The 21,405-nt window shown below is 47.3% G+C and overlaps 1 protein-coding gene and 1 pseudogene across 1 annotated transcript in view; both read left to right on the forward strand.

The window, feature by feature from the left end:
- Positions 1 to 5,783: 5,783 nt before the first annotated feature.
- The window catches only part of Amnionless (amnion associated transmembrane protein), a 43,177-nt gene continuing 27,555 nt past the window's right edge, over positions 5,784 to 21,405 (forward strand). The window contains exons 1-3 of the mRNA XM_077666216.1: positions 5,784 to 6,071; positions 8,302 to 8,465; positions 8,918 to 9,002. Of these exons, the coding sequence (XP_077522342.1) occupies positions 6,020 to 6,071; positions 8,302 to 8,465; positions 8,918 to 9,002 (301 nt within the window). The 5' untranslated portion in view covers positions 5,784 to 6,019. The remainder of the gene's footprint in view (positions 6,072 to 8,301; positions 8,466 to 8,917; positions 9,003 to 21,405) is intronic.
- On the forward strand, positions 15,028 to 15,173 carry LOC144135601 (U1 spliceosomal RNA; annotated as a pseudogene).

Below are 21,405 nucleotides of genomic sequence, written 5' to 3' on the forward strand. Positions count from 1 at the left end.
CGCGCGGACTGCTTATCGGGGCTGTTTCCAAGAATGTGTACGACGACGCTATCGACCCTATCACCCGCTCGCGCCGGGTGGAACCGCGCAGTATACACTCTGAGCGTACAAGTGAGCGACGCCAGCAGAGTGGACTCGTTGTAATACCCCAAATCCACGGACTGACCTCCTCATTTTCACCCACCGCGGTGGCTCAGTGGTTAGGGCGCTCGACTACTGATCCGGAGTTCCCGGGCTCGAACCCGACCGCGGCGGCTGCGTTTTTATGGAGGAAAAACGCTAAGGCGCCCGTGTGCTGTGCGATGTCTTTATCATATACACATGTCTTTATCATCTTTATCATATACACAGAACGTCGCAGTGATTCCGCTAAGTAGTGCTCACTCATTTTGTCACGGAAAATGAGGAATGATAATAATAATGATTGGTTTTTGGGGAAATGAAATGGCGCAGTATCTGTCTCACATATCGGCGGACACCTGAACCGCGCCGTAAAGGAAGGGATAAAGGAAGGAATGAAAGAAATGAAGAATAGAGAGGTGCCGTAGTGGAGGGCTCCGGAATAATTTCGACCACCTAGGGATCGAACCCGACCGCGGCGGCTGCGTTTTTATGGAGGAAAAACGCTAAGGCGCCCGTGTGCTGTGCGATGTCAGTGCACGTTAAAGATCCCCAGGTGGTCGAAATTATTCCGGAGCCCTCCACTACGGCACCTCTCTCTTCCTTTCTTCTTTCACTCCCTCCTTTATCCCTTCCCTTACGGCGCGGTTCAGGTGTCCAACGATATATGAGACAGATACTGCGCCATTTCATTTCCCCAAAAACCAATCATTATTATTATCATTCCTCATTTTTCGTGACAAAATGAGTGAGCACTACTTAGCGGAATCACTGCGACGTTCTGTGTATATGATAAAGATGTCGGGCACACGTGTTCGACTGAAGCCTGCGAAGCGTAAACAGGTTTCTTATGCACCGCTCGTAAGACGACATGCACATCTCTCGGCAGCCGTCAGGTCAAGTCTGTCCGTCTAGACTTCGCCTCCTGTTGGCGTACATACATTGTACAATGAATCGTTTAACTGACGTGAGATGAAATGCGAGCACACAGGTAAAGCTTTCTGACATAATAGCATAGTTGCGTTTTTGTCGTAAACGGGCAGTCATAAGGTACAGTCATGGACACAAGTTTGCGTGATGCAAATTCGCGGGAAAAAAACTGATTTCTGTGTTGCCTCGCTGGCCATTCAGATGGTATTCTTCTACCAGATGAAGCATGCATGTCTCATCAGGCTTCTATAACTTTCATTGCCCTGTTGTGCCTAACCGCTATGCAATAATTTTTTTCCCGCGAATCCTGTCCATGACTGTACAATTAGTAGCAGAAGTTTACGAGATGCGGATGTGTTGTAGAAACAAAACTCACAGGGATACCTAATTACATTATGTGTTGGTAATGGTATAGTATATTAGACGCTGCTGATGTCTTCACATCGAGTTGTCTGTTATTCTTTCATCGTAGCGTTTGCGGACCCATACACGTCGGTCTGCACACAACCAGAAAATGAATAATAATAATAATAATAATAATAATAATAATAATAATAATAATAATAATAATAATAATAATAATAATAATAATAATAATAATAATAATAATAATAATAGGTTTTCGGGAAAGGAAATGGACCGCACCGTAAGGGAAGGGATAAAGGATGGAGTGAAAGAAGAAAGAAAGAGAGAGGTGCCATAGTGGAGGGCTCCGGAATAATTTCGACCACCTGGGGATCTTTAACGTGCACTGACATCGCACAGCACACGGGCGCCTTAGCGTTTTTCCTCCATAATAACGAAGCCGCCGCGGTCGGGTTCGAACCCGGGAACTCCGGATTAGTAGTCGAGCGCCCTAACCACTGAGCAACCGGGGGTATCTCAGTGGTTAGGGCGCTCGACTACTGATCCGGAGTTCCCGGGTTCGAACCCGACCGCGGCGGCTGCGTTGCATGAGCAGGATTGCGTATAAAAGGCGGAGATGTATAGTTGGGCGTCTGTATCACAACGTTTGACATGCATGCAGAGAAGGAGAGTCCAGCCGCTGCTAAACGGCGGTATAGAAAGGAGAAGATTAACTCTTCCGATGCTGAGGTTGTCGCCTGGCAGTTGGCTTGATCCAAATAAGAACGCTGGATTACGTGTGTATGTGAAACAAGGTATCACCGCTGTCAGACATCTCCCTTCGATCGCGGTGATTAATGGTGAAGCCTGTTGTGTTCGGCTTTGGGAAAGCGGCATTATCATCCAAGGAGTCTACGTGGCACTGGGAACATCTGTCAAGCAGACGATTGATGTGGTTGCCACGTGTATACCAGCCTACGGCACGGTTTCACAGTTGTGGGTGACTTTGGGTGATTTTAAGAGGAAACAGGACTCTCTTAGTGTATGAAAGAAAAGTTTGACTTTAGCTTCGGACTCTCACGTCCAGACTGCACAATGGTGAACTACTATAGAGCTTGCATACTAAATAGGCTCTACCAAATCGAAATACTGTATCGACAAAATTGAGACCGCTGCATGCTGCTTCACAGATCATCGCGCAGTCTTCGTCTCTGTCAAACAAAATGAATCAAAGATGTGTGTACCCAATGCCGCTCATTGAATTTTACGGTACTGGGTGCACGCATGTGCCCAACCATAGCCTCCACTATATTTTCAGAAATACAGGAGGCGATGGCCAAACAAAGTATAAAGCAATATTTGCGCGGTTACTTTTTACGTTGCGCGTACTACAACGACGGAAGAGACAACGGGCGCGCACACCAAAACGCCTCTTAAAATATTCAGAGATAACGCGTTTTTATTTTGTCCACTTCTCTCAAGGTACTATGCCTAAACCGTGGCCGTCAGAGATGTGTCGCGCTGTTTACGCCTATACGAGGGATCCTAGAGGGCTGTACATCGTGCCCAGTGCGAAGTCACTTATCAGCTTTTCTAGACGCAGCGAAGGCGCTGTGGCATTATCGTTCTCGGGTAAACGTTGGACCCGGGTTAAAAGCGTGCGGCTGTGCAAGTTTTCCTCTCAAGGGGCAGATTTCGGCACTTTATCACTGGGGGAGTTTGACCTCTAGAGGCCCTCTTAACCGACAGCCTACATAAACAGTATGATGAACTTTGAGAGCGCCGATATTGTATCTAAGTCGCAAATCACTTTGGACTGCGAAGTAGTTTCCAGACAGCACCATGACTGCAGGCTGCGGGGAACTTGCTGCGCGTATAGATGCATTTTTTTGTTTCTTTAGTGCAGTAGCGTTTTCCAATTTCGGGCGCACGTTTTTGACTAAAGTAACCAGGCTGCCCGGTTTGCTTCTTTCTTGTGTAGCAGAACAGTTACCGCACCCATAAACCTATAAATCAATGTGGGGTAAGGAGAACCCTTTTCCTCACCTTCCAATACCTTTTGGTTTTTAGGGAAGCCATGAGGGCTCCGCTATATGAGGGAGAAGAAAACCATGTAGCCTGGTTACTTTTGGCAAAGACTGTACGTACGTAAGTGCCTGAAGCCTGCTTTGTGGCAGGCGGCCCACATTCCCACCTGGTTGCGGGAAACCTCCCTTACAAAAATTTGTTTAGACAGTCTATAGACTTTCCTTACACTTCTGTCTATGAAGTCTAAAGACTTTCTATATATAGACAAATTCTAGAGAATAGTCTATGGGCAATACAAATCCTAGTCTATAGACAATCTATAGACTTATCTATAATCTATAGACTCGTCAGACTTATGGCCATACACTCTTAATAGACTCGTCTATAGACAGTCTATAGATTATGAATACACAAAAAGAAATATCTATAGGAAGGCAATATATTCTATAAAAAGTCTATAGACTGTTTCTATAAGGGCTGCCGTGTGTTTACCATGCAGGCTTTCATCTGGGTGAAGGGTCCGCCTGTGTGAAGGCCTTCAAGGTGAATGCCTTCAAGGTAAAGTCCTTTAGGTGAAATAACTTTGTGGTAAAGGCCACTAGGTCAAACGCCTTTGAATCAGAGGCCTTCATGGTAAATGCCTTTCGGGTTACCATGGAGGCCTTTATGGTAAAGGCCTTTAGGTCAAATGTCTGCAGCACGTAAGGGCCTTAAGTGCCCATCGTAACTAGTGCTACTGCACGATATTCCGCGCTTAGCCATACTAAACCGACTGCTGTTTTCTTTCCTCTGAATACCACCGTGTGTAGGTTCACGTGACCGGCCTGCCTGTCATTTGCCTTTTGTGTTTTGACCAGTTATTTAATGCGCTTGATTACGACAAGTGGGAGCGTCGCTAGAAGAAAGTGCAGCACGTGAAATCACTCTCGCTTATCGCTGATTTGGCGACTAAGTCACACTTCTACCCTGCATTCATGTATACGTTGAACAGAATTAAATGAAACAACCACTGATGTGCGCGCAGAAAATTACGTAGTGAACCTTGTGCGAAGATTTATTTGCAATAACACATATATTAGTTACTTTTATTTAGTTATTCAAGCATTTACAGAAATATATCGCGCGCTGTTAGGTTCACGCGTAAACACATACTTTTTTCAGGCATATACACACATATGCTTCAAAACAAGCGCCTTAAAGAAAAACAGCATTGTAGTTTGGTCACAAACACAGCATTTTTTTTTCCGAATCGACGATTGAACTGTGCTTAACCTAATGCGTCTGTGCGTATTTATTACTAATTTTCATTCAGCTGTCCGGCTGGATCTGCACAGCTTTTCCGCGTTCTTAATTAGCAGTAATATTTATAACTACTACAAAACGATTACGGCTATGGGAGTGATGATTCATTAGCATTTATTCAAGCGAAGGGGTATGGCTGCACTCAGGTGGACGTTAATGAGTAATTACTTCTCTTATTTCCAACTTACTCCACCTCGGGGGATTCCTACAAACACACTGGACTAACAACGATCCCATTGAAAGTTGTTGAGGGTACAAACGCGAGTTAATGGTATCTTAGTTTAAATCAAGAATAAATGGTCATGACATATGGACATGTAGCACGAAGGCAAGAGAACCGATTGTCGTTAAGAGTAGCGGAGTGAATTCCGAAACAAAGCAAGTGTAGCAGGTGGGGACAGAGGGACAGGTGGGCGGATGAGAGTAGTTAGTTTGCAGGGATAAGGCGGCCACAGGTGGCACAGGACAGGGGAGAGTGTGAACGAAGTTAGGCTGGTGCTGCTGCTGCTGCTCCTGATGATGATGATGGATACACGGAGAGTGATTCAGTCAAATAAGGCCTCATTTTAACTTACAAACTCACTCACTCCCTTACTCTTGGCATTCGGTTATTAAGCCGGAGTACCTGGGTTCGAACACGGCCCCATCGGCCGTGTTCCGATGGAGGCAAACATTAAAGGCGCCCTTGTGCTGTGCGATGTCAGTGCACAATAAAGATCCCCAGATGGTCGAAATTATTCCGGAGCCTTCCACTACGGCACTTCTTTCTTACTTTCTTCTTTCCCTCCCTCCTTCCTCTCTTTCCTCATGGCGCGATTGAGGTGTCCATCGAGAAGTGAGCCCGTTATTGCGCCTTTTACTTCCTCAAAAACCAACTGGTTGTAGAGTTATGCGAGTCTTCAACAATTTAGCGGTGCGAAACGCAGCATGGCTCCTGGTTTAGGACAGAAATCGTGCCCTTCTCAGTTAATTGATGTCGCTATTGGCTGCTGCACTGGAGAACGTGTTTACACTCCAAGAAGCGTAAGACTCCGGCATATGTAACGCCCGGCGTGCAAGAGCTTGTCGCCTCGATGTTCTCGACGCGACGGTGGGCGTTCGACTGAGCCGCTCACGAAATTCGACCCCCGCCAAGGGGGAGGTGCGCGCCAGTGGCGGCGGGCCTCTCGACCATCGGGCTCCTTCCGCCGCTGTGCCCTGCCTGGGTTCTTTTATTCATCTCCAGTGCGATTCCGTGCTCTGTAAACCTACAGCTTCGTGATCCCTGCTGTGCGCCACTTGCCTCGTGACCGAAATGCTGCTGCTGCTGCCGCCTCTGCTCTGCCTTGCACTGCGCTGTCTCCCAGGTAGGCGCGGTCCAACGTTTGCGCACAGCCACAGGACGCCTTTCGGGTGTCCTTCGTTCCTGCCTGAAACTTTTCGTACGAGCTGCCATTACGGTTACAGTCGAAAAATACGACAGAGCCGATCCCGAAATACAGCAGACGTTTCCGTCGTGTTGTCGTTACGACAGATTTTTCGGTAGTATTGCGACGTTGTCTGCTGCGACATAACTGGCTTTGTCGTTACGACAGGACTCGAGACAGCTCAATACTACAGAAAATCGCGTAGTTACTACAATAATTTCTGTTATTCAGTCCTAAAATAGTATAGAAAAGTCAGCTGTGAAACAAATTTTTCGGTTGTGTTTTTCGACGGGGATATGTATTTTTTTTTATTATACGTGGAACTTTACGGCCAGTTTCTTTTTGTGAGACAGCGAGGTTGATTATTCTGCAGTAAAAATTGCGGCGTTTATGGTTTTGAGCGACGATTCATGGATAGCTTCGTTTTGCTATAAATGGCGCGGCTGCTTTATCGGCTGCAAGTGATAGACGGGGTAGTTGCGCATAAAGACACTGCGGTAGCGAAGCTAGGACTTTTGTCCTAAGTATGTGCAACAAGATTTGTCAATCACCAAATCCTTACAGTGGTTTTCAGTTAAGCAGAAATATTTTTGGCGACCCTCAAACACTCTAAACTCACTTCGGGCCAATCACCTTCTCCAAAAAAGTGACGAGTGACGGTTTGAAAACACACTTAAGGGAATCTATTCCCAGGTGGCGCCTAATATTAGAATTATGTTTAAAAAATGTTACTGAAGTTGCAGTAACGTTATATGGTAATTTGAACCTTACATTGTCAAAAATTAACATCTAACTTTATATATTATATCTAAAGTACTAGTTTTACATTGACCGCAAACATTTATGTAATGCTGACATCTAAATGTGTTTATATTGTCAAAAATTAACAAAAATACTATGTGTTCTAGCATCATTATAGTTTAACGTTCCAAGTAAACACTGTTCTAATATAGTCTTTTAAGCATTACTATAAAGTCTGAATTACGAAACAACATTAGAAATATATTTCAAGCACTGAGTCCCGGAACTGTTCCCGCTGTCTTTCTGTGAGCATGTTTTTCAACTAGCAGCACTTTGCAACTAAACCTCTCAGAATCTGTACAGCACAGATAGCGTGCACAGCCCCCGTATATTGCTAGAAATATTTATTACCCGTTTGCCCCTATCGCTAATGGGACACCCCTCAGTAACGGGTATATAAGCTTGACATCCTTTCTGAGTTGATTGCATACGAGTTGCATGTTGTGCTGTACTGTTTGGAGCTGAAGTGTCGCCCTCACTTCTGTTCTTTGCAAAGCGTTCATTAAATTGCGTACCGTCACACTGGCGGGCCTTCATGCTTGTGCAGGATTGCTCCGTCATTTTCGAGAATGTTAAATTTATGTTGCCTAAATGCTAAATAATGTTAGGCAAAGGATATCTGAACGTTTATGTTAAAAAAGTAAAAAAAAATGACATTAGGAACACTCAATTACCGTTTGACCAAAACAAAAAAAATGTAACATTGTTGTAATGTTTCGGTGTTATCCGGGCGTGCGATTTACAGACAAGCCGCGGCAGAACTGAAGGTATCAAAGCGAGTGCTGTCGTGGCGTTAGATATGCGGGTCACGTGAGGTGCGGGGGAGGCTCAGAGATCACTGTACACCTGCTTAGAACCTGTGCCTATCTTGTGCATAAAGCATGTAGCGAGGTGTCCACCGCCGTAAAAAGTATGTAGCGAGGTGGACAAACACGCTATAGCAACAGCTTTCACAAGACGCTATCACTTGGTATAAGCGCATGGCGGCAACTGTGTTTCGTCCGCTCCGAGTAGTTCTATTTGACTGGGATCCCTACAAAAATGGTCTATAGACAGTCTATAGACTTCTAATAGACTCTATTGCCTTCCTATAGATATTTATTTTTGTCTATTCATGGTCTATAGACTGTATACCGACAAAAGTGTAATGAAAGTGTATGACCATAAATCTATAGATTGCCTTTATGATTTGTATTGCCTATAGACTGTTCTTTAAGGTTTGTCTATAGATAGTCTATAGACTTTATAGACAGAAGTCTATGGACAGTCTATAGACTGTCCATAGACTTTTTTAAAATAAATTCTTTAAGGGGGAAGGCTTCCTATGGTCACCCCCGTCATCCCTCTACCCCCACGTTGCGCGCTGCAGTGAGTGGCGAGGGTGCCGTGAAGCGGTGGCTCCCGGACACCCGATGGGAGACCGCACGCAACTGGGCCTCGGGGAAGCCGCCGTGTCCCGGACAGAGGACCTCGCTGGGACACGCCCAGGGACTCGCCGTCCACCTCAGCTCGGACGTGCAGCTCGGAGCACTGGTCGGTGAACCTCGTTTATCGATTCTTTTAACGCGACGTTAGCACTTCGGTTTTGCTTCGAGGCTCGGTTTTCAAGGTCAAGCTGTTAACACTGGGACACGGTCCGCGGCGTCCTGTATTAACTCCGTTAGCCAATCACAACAGTAAACGAAACCAACTTTTTGATGTTTTACTATATCAAACAAGCTAAGGTATCACAATTCTAGAGCTTAATTTATTTCTCGTGATTAGCTTCTTGTTTAGTTAAGAAGAAAGTTTTAACAACGGACTACTTTTTTTTTTGTCGCGGAGGAATGCTGTGTGGCGGTCATGAATGTGGGCGGAGCTTTACTGCAGACTTGTTGTATCCGATTTTAATTGAGGAAATTTTTGCCTGCGCTAATAAAAGTCACCGCGGAACCCAACACCATGGCAGCCGCGCTCACGAGCCGTCGATGTCATCGAAATCGCAGGTGTTTCCCAAGACGGGGCAACTGGTGCTCGACGAAGGCGCCGCGCTCAGCTTCGAGAGCTTCGAGAACGATGGAGACTGCGTCGGTAAGTGCACCACAAGTGCATTGTGTAGCATGCACTGCGACACGGTTCGAAAGTTGGACGGGGGTCGGTTTATCGTTTATGGGGGTTTAACGTCCCAAAGCGACTAAGGCTACGAGGGACGCCGTAGTGAAGGGCTCCGGAAATTTCGACCACCTGGGGTTCTTTGACGTGCACTGACATCGCATAGTACACGGGCCTCTAGCATTTGGTTTGGTTTATGGGGGTTTAACGTCCCCAGCGACTCAGGCTATGAGGAACGCCGTAGTGAAGGGCTCCGGAAATTTCGACCACCTGGGGTTCTTTAACGTGCACTGACATCGCACAGTACACGGGCCTCTAGCATTTGGTTTGGTTTGGTTTATGGGGGTTTAACGTCCCAAAGCGATTCAGGCTATGAGGGACGCCGTAGTGAAGGCCTCCGGAAATTTCGACCACCTGGGGTTCTTTAACGTGCACCGACATCGCACAGTACACGGGCCTCTAGAATTTCGCCTCCATCGAAATTCGACCACCGCGGCCGGGATCGAACCCGCGTTTTTCGGGTCAGCAGCCGAACACCATAACCACTGAACCATTTAATTTTGCCCCCGATAGTACGTACATTACGAGCTCAACAAAGTGGCAATTCTCTCGTGCGTCTCGTTTTGTCAGCGCACACGTGGGTAGCTTTTAAAGCGATAGCGTTAACCCTTACAAAAATGTCTTTAGACAGATCATAAACTGACTAGACCTTTGTCTATGAAGTCTATGGACTTTCTATAGACAAACCTTAGACTAGTCTATAGACAGTCTATAGATTTATTTCCGTACAATTTTAGTAGACTTGTCTATGGAGTCTATAGACAAATGTCTACTGAGTATCATAGACATGTCTATGGATAGTCTATAGTTGATATATAGACTTATGGCCATACACTGCCTGTAGAGTTCCGTCTATATACAAAAGTCTACTGGTCCAGTAGACACAGGTCTATAGAATGTCTATAGACATTCCATTATTTATGGCCTGGCAATGCTAAGACCTTTGTCTATACAGTCTATAGACCTCTGTCTACTAAACCTTCAGTAGACTATTGTCTATAGACTGTCTACAGACAGGCAGTCTACAGCCGTTGAGAAAAGCCACCAGATGGTCTTCAAAAATGACATGAAGATATACTTAAAAATAAACTTAAAAATATACTTAAATATCCAGGCTGGGAATATGCAATACATGCACCATAAGAATTCTCGATCCACATTATACAAATACATGTTTAATGTAACAGTCCGGCTAGTTTCCTCAAAAGCATTCTTGCAGCCAGTTGTCTTCAGACCATCATACAGGCATGTTGGCCTGTACAGCGCAAGAAAAAAAATATATGTGTAAATGAAAAAAAATGTATCCATCACCATATATAAAGCAAGGCATATATTGGCTACCCCATTCTATAAAGGTAATCTTGTTCGCTTTGGTTTGGTTTTACGGAGTTCAAAGACCCAAGGCAACTCAGGCTATCAGGGGTGCTGTAGTGGTTTGTGGTTTATAGGGACTTAACGTCCCAAAGCGACTCGGGCTATGAGGAACGCCGTAGTAAAGGGCTCCGGAAATTTCGACCACCTGGGCTTCTTTATCGTGCACTGACATCGCATAGTACACGGGCCTCTAGCATTTCGCCTCCATCAAAATGCGACCGCCTAGTCAGAGCTCGAACTTACGTCTTTCAGGTCACCAGAAATTACGATAAGCACTGGCCCATCGCACCGACCTCATCATTTCAGTAAATACGCATGACAAATTCTAAACGATTTTCATAAAACATTTTAACAAGGACCCATAATCCCTGGAGCAATCTCCATCTGCACTAAATACCTGCCGTCAATACTGTCTCTGTATGGGAAATATCTTACGTTGCAACAGAAAACTTCGAAGAATTGTGCAACATATTAGCATTGACTCAATACGAACAGTTGTGAATGTCATCCCAATAAAATGTACAGTACTCACGGATTGAAATAGGACATTCGGAGCGCGTGGCCGTCGCTTCATGGAGTGCCGCCCGTAGACGCTCATGAAACCAAGGTGGTGCATTGTGGTATGGCGCGAGAGGGAGAACATCTACAAAGCAGAATTGTTCCTTCCAGTAGCCAATGAGCCGGCCTGTGGTTTACCACATGCCGCGTGGCACTGCAAGGTTAGCGCTCCGAATGTCCTATTTCAATCCGTGAGTACTGTACATTCAGTGCTCCTTACAAGGGGATTCCAACAGGAGAATATTGCAGCATTAATTCTTATATACGGTATTAAACAAGCGCTTCAAAATACCCTGCGTGAAGCCTGGCACGTACGCCGCTACTCAAACGGACACAAGCCACACAAAACCTACCAGGCAGACGGGAACCAGGTCACCACAGTTTTGCGCCCATAACTTGAAGCACAAATAGGGAATACCATTGTCACGCATCAGTGCGCGCCTCCATGCCGAATGCATTCAGAAAAACTCAGTGGCTGCATCTGCACCGTTTCAAAAGCAGGCGTGAGCTTGAAACAACATACGCATTAGTGTCAATACCGTCTCAAATTCGCTTAATTTTGAAGCGAAGGCTTCACAACGCCAGGTTTTCAAGAGGGAGTGTAGTTCCGTTTATGATCTTGAAAAGCTTTAGAGGTCAAACCGTGGAGCAAAGTCACGTAGGCCATGGTGGTGCATATATGCCAAGCCAAGATGGTGGGCCACCCCCAAATCTCTCGGTCAAGGTCAAAATCAAGGTCAAAGGTTGAAGAGCTGGGAAAACGTACGGTGCTGTATGACGGTGACGTCATATCCCTAGTAAAAAATGTGTACAGGTTTGAATAGGAGACAAATAGGATTATGGCACATTTCGTTTAACATTATAGGATGAAGCTTCCAAAGCGATTCAGCCTTTGAGTGACTCCTTAGTGGAGGGCTCCGTATAACTACCATTACCCGTGGTTAATTACCGTACACTTACATCACACAGTGCATGCAAGTCGTGGGTTCGAACCCGCCCACTACGGTAGCACTTCGATGGAGGAAAAATGTGAAAATTCCGTGTACTGTGCGTTGTTAGTGCTCTTTTAAGAACCCCAGGTGGTCGAAATCATCCGGAGCCCTCCACTATGGCGTCCCTCATAGGCTGAGCCGCTTTGGGACGCCCATCCTATAAAGCCAAACCAAATGTGCCATAATCCTATTTGCTGACCCGTTCAAACCTATATACATTTTTCAGTAGGGATAAAAGGAATTTGAGCAAACAAGCACATCAATCATGGAGATAGATACTCTGCTTGACAATTGGGGCGTAGCCATCATCTGTGACGTCAGACGAGAGCTGTGTATACATACCAACGGCGAGCCGGTGGGGGGTAGAAACCGGTTTTGCGATGAAGGAGGAAGAACATCCTTCCGTTATAGCGCGCCGGAAAGCGAAGCTTCAGCGTTTCAATGAGGCTAGGAAGGAGCGCCGTACCGGAGAGGCAGAAGAAGAACGTGCGACACGCGTCGAGAAACGACGGAAGAGGGCTACTGGCGAACAAACAGCAGAAAGTACTCCAGACGGTATACGTCCAACCAGCGACGCAGAGTGGGAGGTTTCTTCCGCTTCTCACCAGGTTTAACCAAAGCTAAACCACGGCAAATTTTTTTCCTTGAAGTGCAGCCCGAACAGCGCGCTAAAGAGCTGTTTCTTAAGGCTGCTAGAAATATCAACGAAAGCAACGAACACGCTCCAAGTAGGAACTATTTCAATGAAACAATTGACGTCTTCAACTACAGGTGCAGCCATAACACAGAGCGAGGTGAATTGCATTCGTCTGCGCAAATACGCGCCGAGTTACATCGGCGCTTTCGTATAACGTAGAAATCTGAGAACAGAAAGGCAAACTGTGCCTCTCGCGCAAATGCTGTTAGAGAAATTTGTATACGCGTGAGCGGGGTTCATGAACTAACCTTTCGGAACGAAATGTAGGCCATCTCCTGTTGAGGCGACCTTTACTCAGCTTTCAAAATGAAAGCGCAGCCTAGCGGGTCGTATAAAAGGGATGGACGAATCCATGCGTGTGCAACGTAAGGGGAGACGGGATGCAGCTCGTAGGTTCTTCGCGGTGTTTGTACACGCTGTTCATTAAACCACCACACTATAAGCGTTCCTCCAGCGCAGCTTGACTGCAACTTTGACAAACGTCCCGTGCTCCAGTCTATAACGTTACATCTTTGATAAAACGTCCCTGTCCACGACACGCGCCGAGCGAGCCTCTATGCGTAACTAGCAATGCACACCTCTCAATGAACAGCACTCCATAGTCCGGATGGGCGATACACAAAGATTAAGAAAAAAATTTGATAGCCTAGCTCTATTAGGCCAGGATATACGTAGCGAAAGCGCTGAGGCTTCTTCTGCATCGGAAGAGTGAATTCACTAGATGCGCCTTTATTCATGGTTAATGCTTGAGCCGCCGTGGCGGAGTGGTAGCGTCTCCGGCACTCCTCCGAGTGTACGGCTCCGAGCCGGACGCCGTATGGGTGGACGCCGCCTGCACGGGTGACGAAGCAACCGCAGCCGTGGTGGACTGCTCTTCATCCGCCCTCCTCACACTACCTCTCCCACCTGACACCACCCCAGAGGCTGCAGAGGAAGCCGCCATCGCAATTGCCATCACCCGCACGGAAGCCCAGTACATTTTAACAGACTCTAAAACTGCAATTCTAAATTTTGCGCGAGGCCGAGTACACGTCCCTGCTTTTGGCATACTGGGCTCGCCCGATGCACCCCCACCCCGCCATGTAGAGATATGGGTGCCTGCGCGCTCCGGGAATCCCGGAAACGAGGCGGCCAACCTTTTAGCCCGAGGTTCTTTAAACCGGGTTCAGGTGGCCTCGGATCGGGGATTCGCGAGGGAGCGAATGCATTCGTTCAGCGAGATGACGCAGGCCTACAGAGCCTCGCGCCAGCTCTACCCACCGCCCCACCCCTCCCTAGACAACACGCAACACTCTGGCGCAAACTACACACACACACACTCCCCTCACCCCTGACCCTAGTCCACTATCACCCCTCCTTCCCCACTCCTGCCTGCACCTTGTGCCCAGAACCATTCGCCTCTTCCCTCCACATCCTCTCCCTCTGCCCGGCGGACCCTCCCCCGCGCGGCCTAGAGGACCTCAAGACCTGGGAGGACTGGGAGACCCTGCTGCGCTCGGAGGACCCGGCCGTGCAGACAATCGCCATCGGCCGGGCTGCCAGTGTTATGGACCTTAGGGACAAACACTTGAGTGCAGTGGGGTCGTGCGCAGACCCAGGGGCGTGCCCCGACTTACTCTCCAACAATGAAGTTTTTTCTCTCTCTCTCTCCGCCTCAAACGCCAAAGGCCCAGGTTCGATTTCCCAGCCTCGGCACAGGTTTTTAACGCGACAGCGTTAAGGAGCTCGTGTCGCAGAAACGCCGGTGTCGTCGGCGTCTTTGGCCGTGAGCGAAAAATGGCGCATCTCGGTGGACACCTGAGCCGCGCCGTAAGGTAAGAAATTTTCCTTCCCTTACGGCGCGGTACGGGTGTACACCGAAAAATTCCTTCCCTTACGGCGCGGTACGGGTGTACACCGAGATATGTGAGAGAGGAGTCCAGGCCTTTCCTTAAAAAAATTATTTTCATTTTCCTTGCCTTACAGCGCCGTTTGGGTGTCCACCAAAATGTGTTTAATTTCCTTAAATTGTCCGGACAAGGGGTCGCACCAAAGGACGATGGCGTTCCGTGGAATCCTTGGCAATGCTGCAACACGCTGTCGCGTCCTGCTCTTAAAGGCTGTTTAGGCGTCCTCCAAATTTTTTTTTCTTATTAAAGTCATTTATTAGGTTAACTTCAGTTACTCCTTCCTGTCTGAAGTCCGTCCCCATCCCGCTGTTGCTTCTTTAACAAAATTGCGCCTAATGCGGAACAAGGAACTTCGTAAGAAGTGTTTTGGACACTGGTACTGAACAGAGGTATGAATCGCATGACATAAGATTTCGGTCGGTCTTTCGCAGACCCTGTTTACCTTGTGCTGGGTCACCGGTGATCATGAAAGTCGGGACTCCGTGCTGAGGCCTGCCTGCGGCAGGCTGAAGCACGCCACTGGAATATGTGGGGCACGTAATTTTTGGTAGTCGGGGCTCGGCGTTCGCGCCAGCCCCCTTAACGAAATTCCAAAATCAGAATGGTACCACACATTAGAGCCATTTTTGAAGCGAAAAGCTTCACTACGCTAGTCAACACCGCGCTCGTAAGTGAGCACGAGTGATGTCACGGACGGCGCAGGTGGCCGCCGCCTGACCTTTCGCTGCTACCGTGCGTGACGTCAAGCCGCCGCGGTCGGGTTCGAACCCGGGAACTCCAGAACAGTAGCCGAGCGCCCTAACCACTGAGCCACCGCGGCGGGTACAGACATAAGCGGCATTCTGCTGCTTGTAAACCAGCTTACAAACGAGGATAGGAAGTTTGTCGCTGTGATAATAATAATTGGTTTTTGTGGAAAGGAAACGGCGCAGTATCTGTCTCATATATCGTTGGACACCTGAACCGCGCCGTAAGGGAAGGGATAAGGGAGGGAGTGAAAGAAGAAAGGAAGAATGAGGTGCCGTAGTGGAGGGCTCCGGAATAAGTTCGACCACCTGGGGATCTTTAACGTGCACTGACATCGCACAACACACGGGCGCCTTAGCGTTTTTCCTCCATAAAAACGCAGCCGCCGCGGTCGGGTTCGAACCCGGGAACTCCGGATCAGTAGTCGAGCGCCTAACCACTGAGCCACCGCGGCGGGTAAGTGTATGATTAAGTTGGATTTCGCTCGAAACGTAATCGACGGGAGAACACGCCGATGACACCAACCATGACGGAAGGAAGGAAGGAAGGAAGGAAGGCCTCAGACGTTGCTGGCACATACCCACTACGGGGGAGTGGCCAAGACACAGGCGGTTAATTACTGGATGCAGGAAATTTTTGACGGGAAAAGCAGTGGAAATAGTATGTAGTCTGATAGATTGGAAGAGGGAAGGAAAGGGGTCCAGTTAACTTGGAGATCAAAGACGGGACAATTGCTTAATGAGCATAATAGTACACAATGCCTGTAATGTTGCAATGTCTTACTGACTGAGATCGGGAAAAAGAAATTAGAATGGGAGTCGCTGCGTTTCTTGAAGAAAATTTTGCACAGCAGAGCGCACACTCCTGTCGCTTCGTCCAAGCAAAGAAGCGCCAATGGAAAGAACAACCGCGGAAGACACAGGCAAGCCCAGTTGATGAAATGGAATTTGCAAAAGACGCTTCCTCAAATGAGAAAAGCGGCGGCAGACAGCAGGAAGTGATCTATTGTCTCAGGTTCGGCACAAAAAGGGCACAGTGGGGAAGCTGCCAGGCCAGATCTGTGAAGGTAGAAATTTAGAAGGCGAACCCGGCAACGCAAGCGCGTGAAAGAGACCTCTAGTCTGCGTGAGCGCCAGTCTTTGCTACTCCAAGGATGCAGAAGATGCTGATATTCGGGAGATGATGTAAGAGCCGAGGCAGCAAATTCCTGAAATATTGTGTAGCTGCGAAACCTCAGCGCAGCTGTATATGCACACGATGGTAGGACAGCAACAATTGGGCCGCTGAGAGAGGCTCTTGCTAAGGAATCTGCAACCTCATTTAAGTGAAAGCCCATGTGACCTAGTACCCAAAGCAACCTTACCGAATTTAGATGCAGCGGAATAAGGAACTTAAAGAGGCGTAATGGCCGAGAGTCAGTGGGTGAGGATAAGGAAGAGCAAATGGACAGAGAGTCTGTCATAACCACGACCTGGGAAACGGTAGATTCTAATTTTCGTAAGGCTAAGATTACTGCTGATAATTCAGCCAGAAAAATTGGAGTGAAGTCAGGAAGACGGAGAGAAAAAGACCAATCCAGTGAAAGTGAAAAAATTCCCACACCTGCCTTTTCGCGATCCTGCGAGGCATCGGTAGCAATAAGAACATGAAAGGGAAAGGACCTTAGGTGGTCCTGCAATAGACCCTGAAGAAGCGGGAAGGGCTGCAGCTTTGCATTCGATGGGAAAATGTCATCGAATTCAATCTGGACAGATGAGGAGTTGTTATATATTTGGCGGACATCAGTGAAATGAAAATTTATGCGATCAAGGAGGGACTGCGCGCAACATATCTGCGGGGTATGAAATCGAGACCAGGCAGCACTAAAAAAGGCGGAAGGTTGACTAAGAAATATTATACTGGAAGCGTGAAGAGGTGAGTCGCACAATTTTAAAAATGTTTGAACTGTTAAAAGGCGAAACCTAGCTGATAACGAAGGCATTCGCGCCTCAAGGTGCAGAACAGCATTGGCGACATATTTTGGAAGCCCCAGACAAAGGCGCAACGCCTCACGCTCCAAAAGCACAAGAGGGCGAAGTTTATAGGCAGGAGCACCCGAGAATAAAACACACCCGAACTCCAAAATTGGGCGGACGTACATTTTATAAATCATCAGAAGCGTATGCCTTCTCATGCCTGACCTAGCACTACAAAGCCTGCGCAGGATGCCAATGGCCCGAACTCCTTTTGCAGAAACTTGCTCAATGTGTGGCCGCCAGGAGAGAGTAGAGTCGTATATGACACCGAGATACTTCACCGTCTGAACTTGAGGTATTATGTTATTTCTATAGACCAGGCAGATGTTTACAGGAACAGAAACTGGAAATACTAACAATGCGCATTTCTTCACATTAAGGGACAGATGAATTCTTCCTAGCCAGTTGTCAAGAACATTGAGGTAATTTTGCAGGGTTCGATAAAGAGTGTGAATGTCACCTGCTGATGCAAAAAATGCAATATCAACGGCGTACACATAAGTTTTCACATTTTGAATGCATGGAATTGAGCTTAGAAAAATGTTAAAAAGAACAGGTGAGAGAACTGATCCTTGCGGAACACCTCTTGTCTGTGGAAATCTCCTTGAGGAAACACCATTTTGGCAGCAGTAAAATTCTCTATTTTCTAAAAAAACAGAAATCCAGGCTACAAAATAGCTTGGGAAGTTGAGTTCCTGTAATCTTAGTAATAGAGTGGAGTGCTCCACGCTGTCGTATGCTTTTCTGACATCCAAGGTGACAAGCGCAGCAAACTGTTTTCTATTGCGAGCTAATTTAATACGACTCTCAAGGTCAGTATGAGCACACCAAATTGAACAACCCGGCCTGAAACCAATTTGACATGGATTCAATACAGCATTTTCTGAAATGAATGACATGACACGGCTGAGAAGGACCCTTTCCACCAATTTCACTAGGCTCGATGTTAACGAAATAGGGCGTATATTGTCTAAAGTTAAGCCCTCCCCTTGGTTTTTAAGCAATAGAACTATTTCATCAAGACGCCACTCATGCGGTATCCAAGGGCCTTTAATAGAATGGTTAATTAGAGCCAACAGGTCTGCAGGAGATTCATTGAACAAAATTTTGATCATAGATGAAGTGACCTTATCGGGGCCAGGAGCCGCTGGGGATAAGCGCAGAACCATTTGCGACAGCTCAGGCATAGAGACCTCAGTGAAATCACCTGAGGTGCATGTGAATATAGTAGGAGAAGGTAAAGCAGATGTAAAGCGAAGCTCTAGGCCACACGCAATATCTTCTAAGGCCTTTGCGATGTCAGCAGGGGACTGAACGAGGGATTCGATGTTGGCAGTCGGAGGAATCACCTTGTTGCGCCTCATGAAATTAAACAAAGCTCGTTTACTTCCTGATTGGGAAAGGAAATCATAATGATTTGTATTATACCCCTCCTTTGCACGGGCGACAGTGCGCTTAAATGTTGCTGCAACATACTTATAATCCAGCCAATTTTTTGGGCATTGATTGATGAGAAGTTTCTTCCAAGCTGCTTTCCGTCGCCTATATGCACGCGTGCACTCAGAATTCCACCAACTGTTCGCGATTGCACCCTTTGTTCTCTTAACCAAAAATTCAGACTTTTGCCTTGCATGGTCCAGTACTGAACATAGATGTGCAGCCTTGCTTTCGGCACTAATCTGAGCGCGAGTGTCTGAAGTGATTTGGAGGGCTGATTTTAGAGTGTCTTTAAAGCAATTGCAATTTATTAACGTGCGCTGATGTCGCTCAGGAAGAGTTAATTTACACGCAAACTTGAAACTAATCGGTAGATGATCACTGTTGCACAGTCAACAGGCGCCCAAGACATAACGGAGACTCCTGGGGAGGAAAAAGTTAAATCCAAGGCAGAGCGGCATTGACTGCGAACAAACGTAGGCAATCCGGAATTGTTGCAGATCAAGTTGTTGCCAGAAGCCCAATCAAATAGCCTAGAACCAAAGCTGTCTGTTTTAAACCCCCAGGTCACATGGTGCGAATTGAAGTCGCCAAGTAATAGAACCTGAGATCGGCTACTAGACATGAGTGAGTCAAGGGGCCGAGTGTCACGCACACCAGACGGGAAATATGCATTAGCTACCGTAAAGGGCTGTTGACCTGGGACACTGAGGTCAACCGCAAGGATTTCACATTCATTGTCCGCATATTGAAAAGAAATGCATGCCCTGTGGCAAAACTTTGTAGATATGAGCACTAACAACCCTCACCCTCGTGATGACCGGTCAAGCCGGAACGGATGGTAATCCTTGAGATGATAATTGAAATTTGGAGTTAGCCATGTTTCCTGTAAAGCAACTAAATCTGGTAGAAGCTGATTGCATAGGCAATTTAAATCTATTGAAGCTGAGAATATTGATCGACAATTCCACTGGAGTACACTTAAGAACCCTATCTTGGCGGAAGTGCCGCAGCCGCGACTGCCTTTTCTAGAATCCTGGTCTCAGCATTTTGACTTACGTTACTTTTCTTTGTCTTTGACTGGGGACAAGACGGACCTGCAATGTTCAGAGGAGACCCACTTCGTTTCTGGGCGCGGAGATCAGACTCCATATCCATACAGTCCATAGAGGATGCATCTATAACGCTGTTCGAAGGAGAGGCCTGAGAGGTCTTTTTTTGCTGACATTGTTCTTGGCCCTGTGGAGCGGAATCGATTACTACAGAAGGAGGAGTGGCTTCCGAAGCCAAAGAAGACAAGAGCGGAGCGGTGGACGCCTGCAGAAGATTGGTCATCTGAGCAGCTATGACCTGCGAAATGCACGTGGACACGGTTTCCATAATGCGATCCATTGCATTTGCCACAGCTTTCTCAACTGCCGCTGTAATAGCCTGGGACAAACTAGAATCCATTATGGGTGGGAATTGGGCGGCCACACTAGAGTAGGCTGAGGCTCTCTCCTTGACTGCGGCAAAAGCCTCTCTCCGCGTGCATCTGCGCTTGTCTATAAGATCGAGCACCTGAACTTCTTGTGCTCGTGCAGGACAGTCAGGCGAATCAGCAGGATGAGCACCGCTACACAAACAACACTTCTCTTGCTGTTCAGGACATTCCTCTCTGCAATGACGTTCCCCACAGGCACAGCAGCGTAAGGCCGATTTGCAGGCTTTGCCGCTGTGGCCAAATCGCCAGCACTTTTGACACTGAAGGGGTCGAGAGTTAAAGGCATCTACACGAAAACCCAATGGCCACACCTTAATCTCTGACGGACAAAATATTCCTGCAAATGTGGCAATGACGGACTCCGTAGGAATTTTTACTCCGTCAACCAGCCTGCTGCATCGATGGACAGCAATCACTCCCGCAGGCGAGAGGTTCTCAAGCGTTTCCGCAGGGCTCAATCGAGAGTCGACCCCTCGGACCAAGCCCTTGGAACATGCTAGATGAGGCGGAATGAATGCGCTCACCGGGTGGCTGGCGAAGGTCGTGCACTTTAGAAGATCTTCAATACAGTCTTTATCCGACGACCGGCACAAAACACCACCCCTGCCGAACTGCCGGACATCAGTAATGTGCATAAAGTGCTTCGATGTGGACTGAAGGGCCGCCTGCACTGCCTCCGGGTTGTTCAGTCGTATAGCGCCTCCATCGGAAGGCACTAAAGCGACCGGAATGCTTGAAACTCCACTGCGGAAAAGGAGATCAAGTGGGAGCTGGTGTTGAGGAAGAGATGCCGACCAAGGGGAAAACCCCTGGCCAGGAGAAGTCGACATTAAGCTCTCGTCCCGCACCCAATCACCCCAGAACAGGAGCAAACAGGCACAGACAAAAAGAAGGAGAAATTTAGCAAGCTAACGCAACACCGCCAGGTACATAGCCACTGCCCCGCAGCCTGGGTAGCTGAGCCACGTCAACAGAACAGCAAAACAGAACGTGATCGAAGAGGCATCGGCGCACACGGTTGCTTGCAGGCCGAATGATTTTCCGCCATCTCGCGGTAAAATGAATAATAATAATAATAATAATAATAATAATAATAATAATAATAATAATAATAATAATAATAATAATAA

This window comes from Amblyomma americanum, chromosome 5, assembly GCF_052857255.1.
Source record: "Amblyomma americanum isolate KBUSLIRL-KWMA chromosome 5, ASM5285725v1, whole genome shotgun sequence".
Lineage (NCBI taxonomy): Eukaryota > Metazoa > Arthropoda > Arachnida > Ixodida > Ixodidae > Amblyomma > Amblyomma americanum.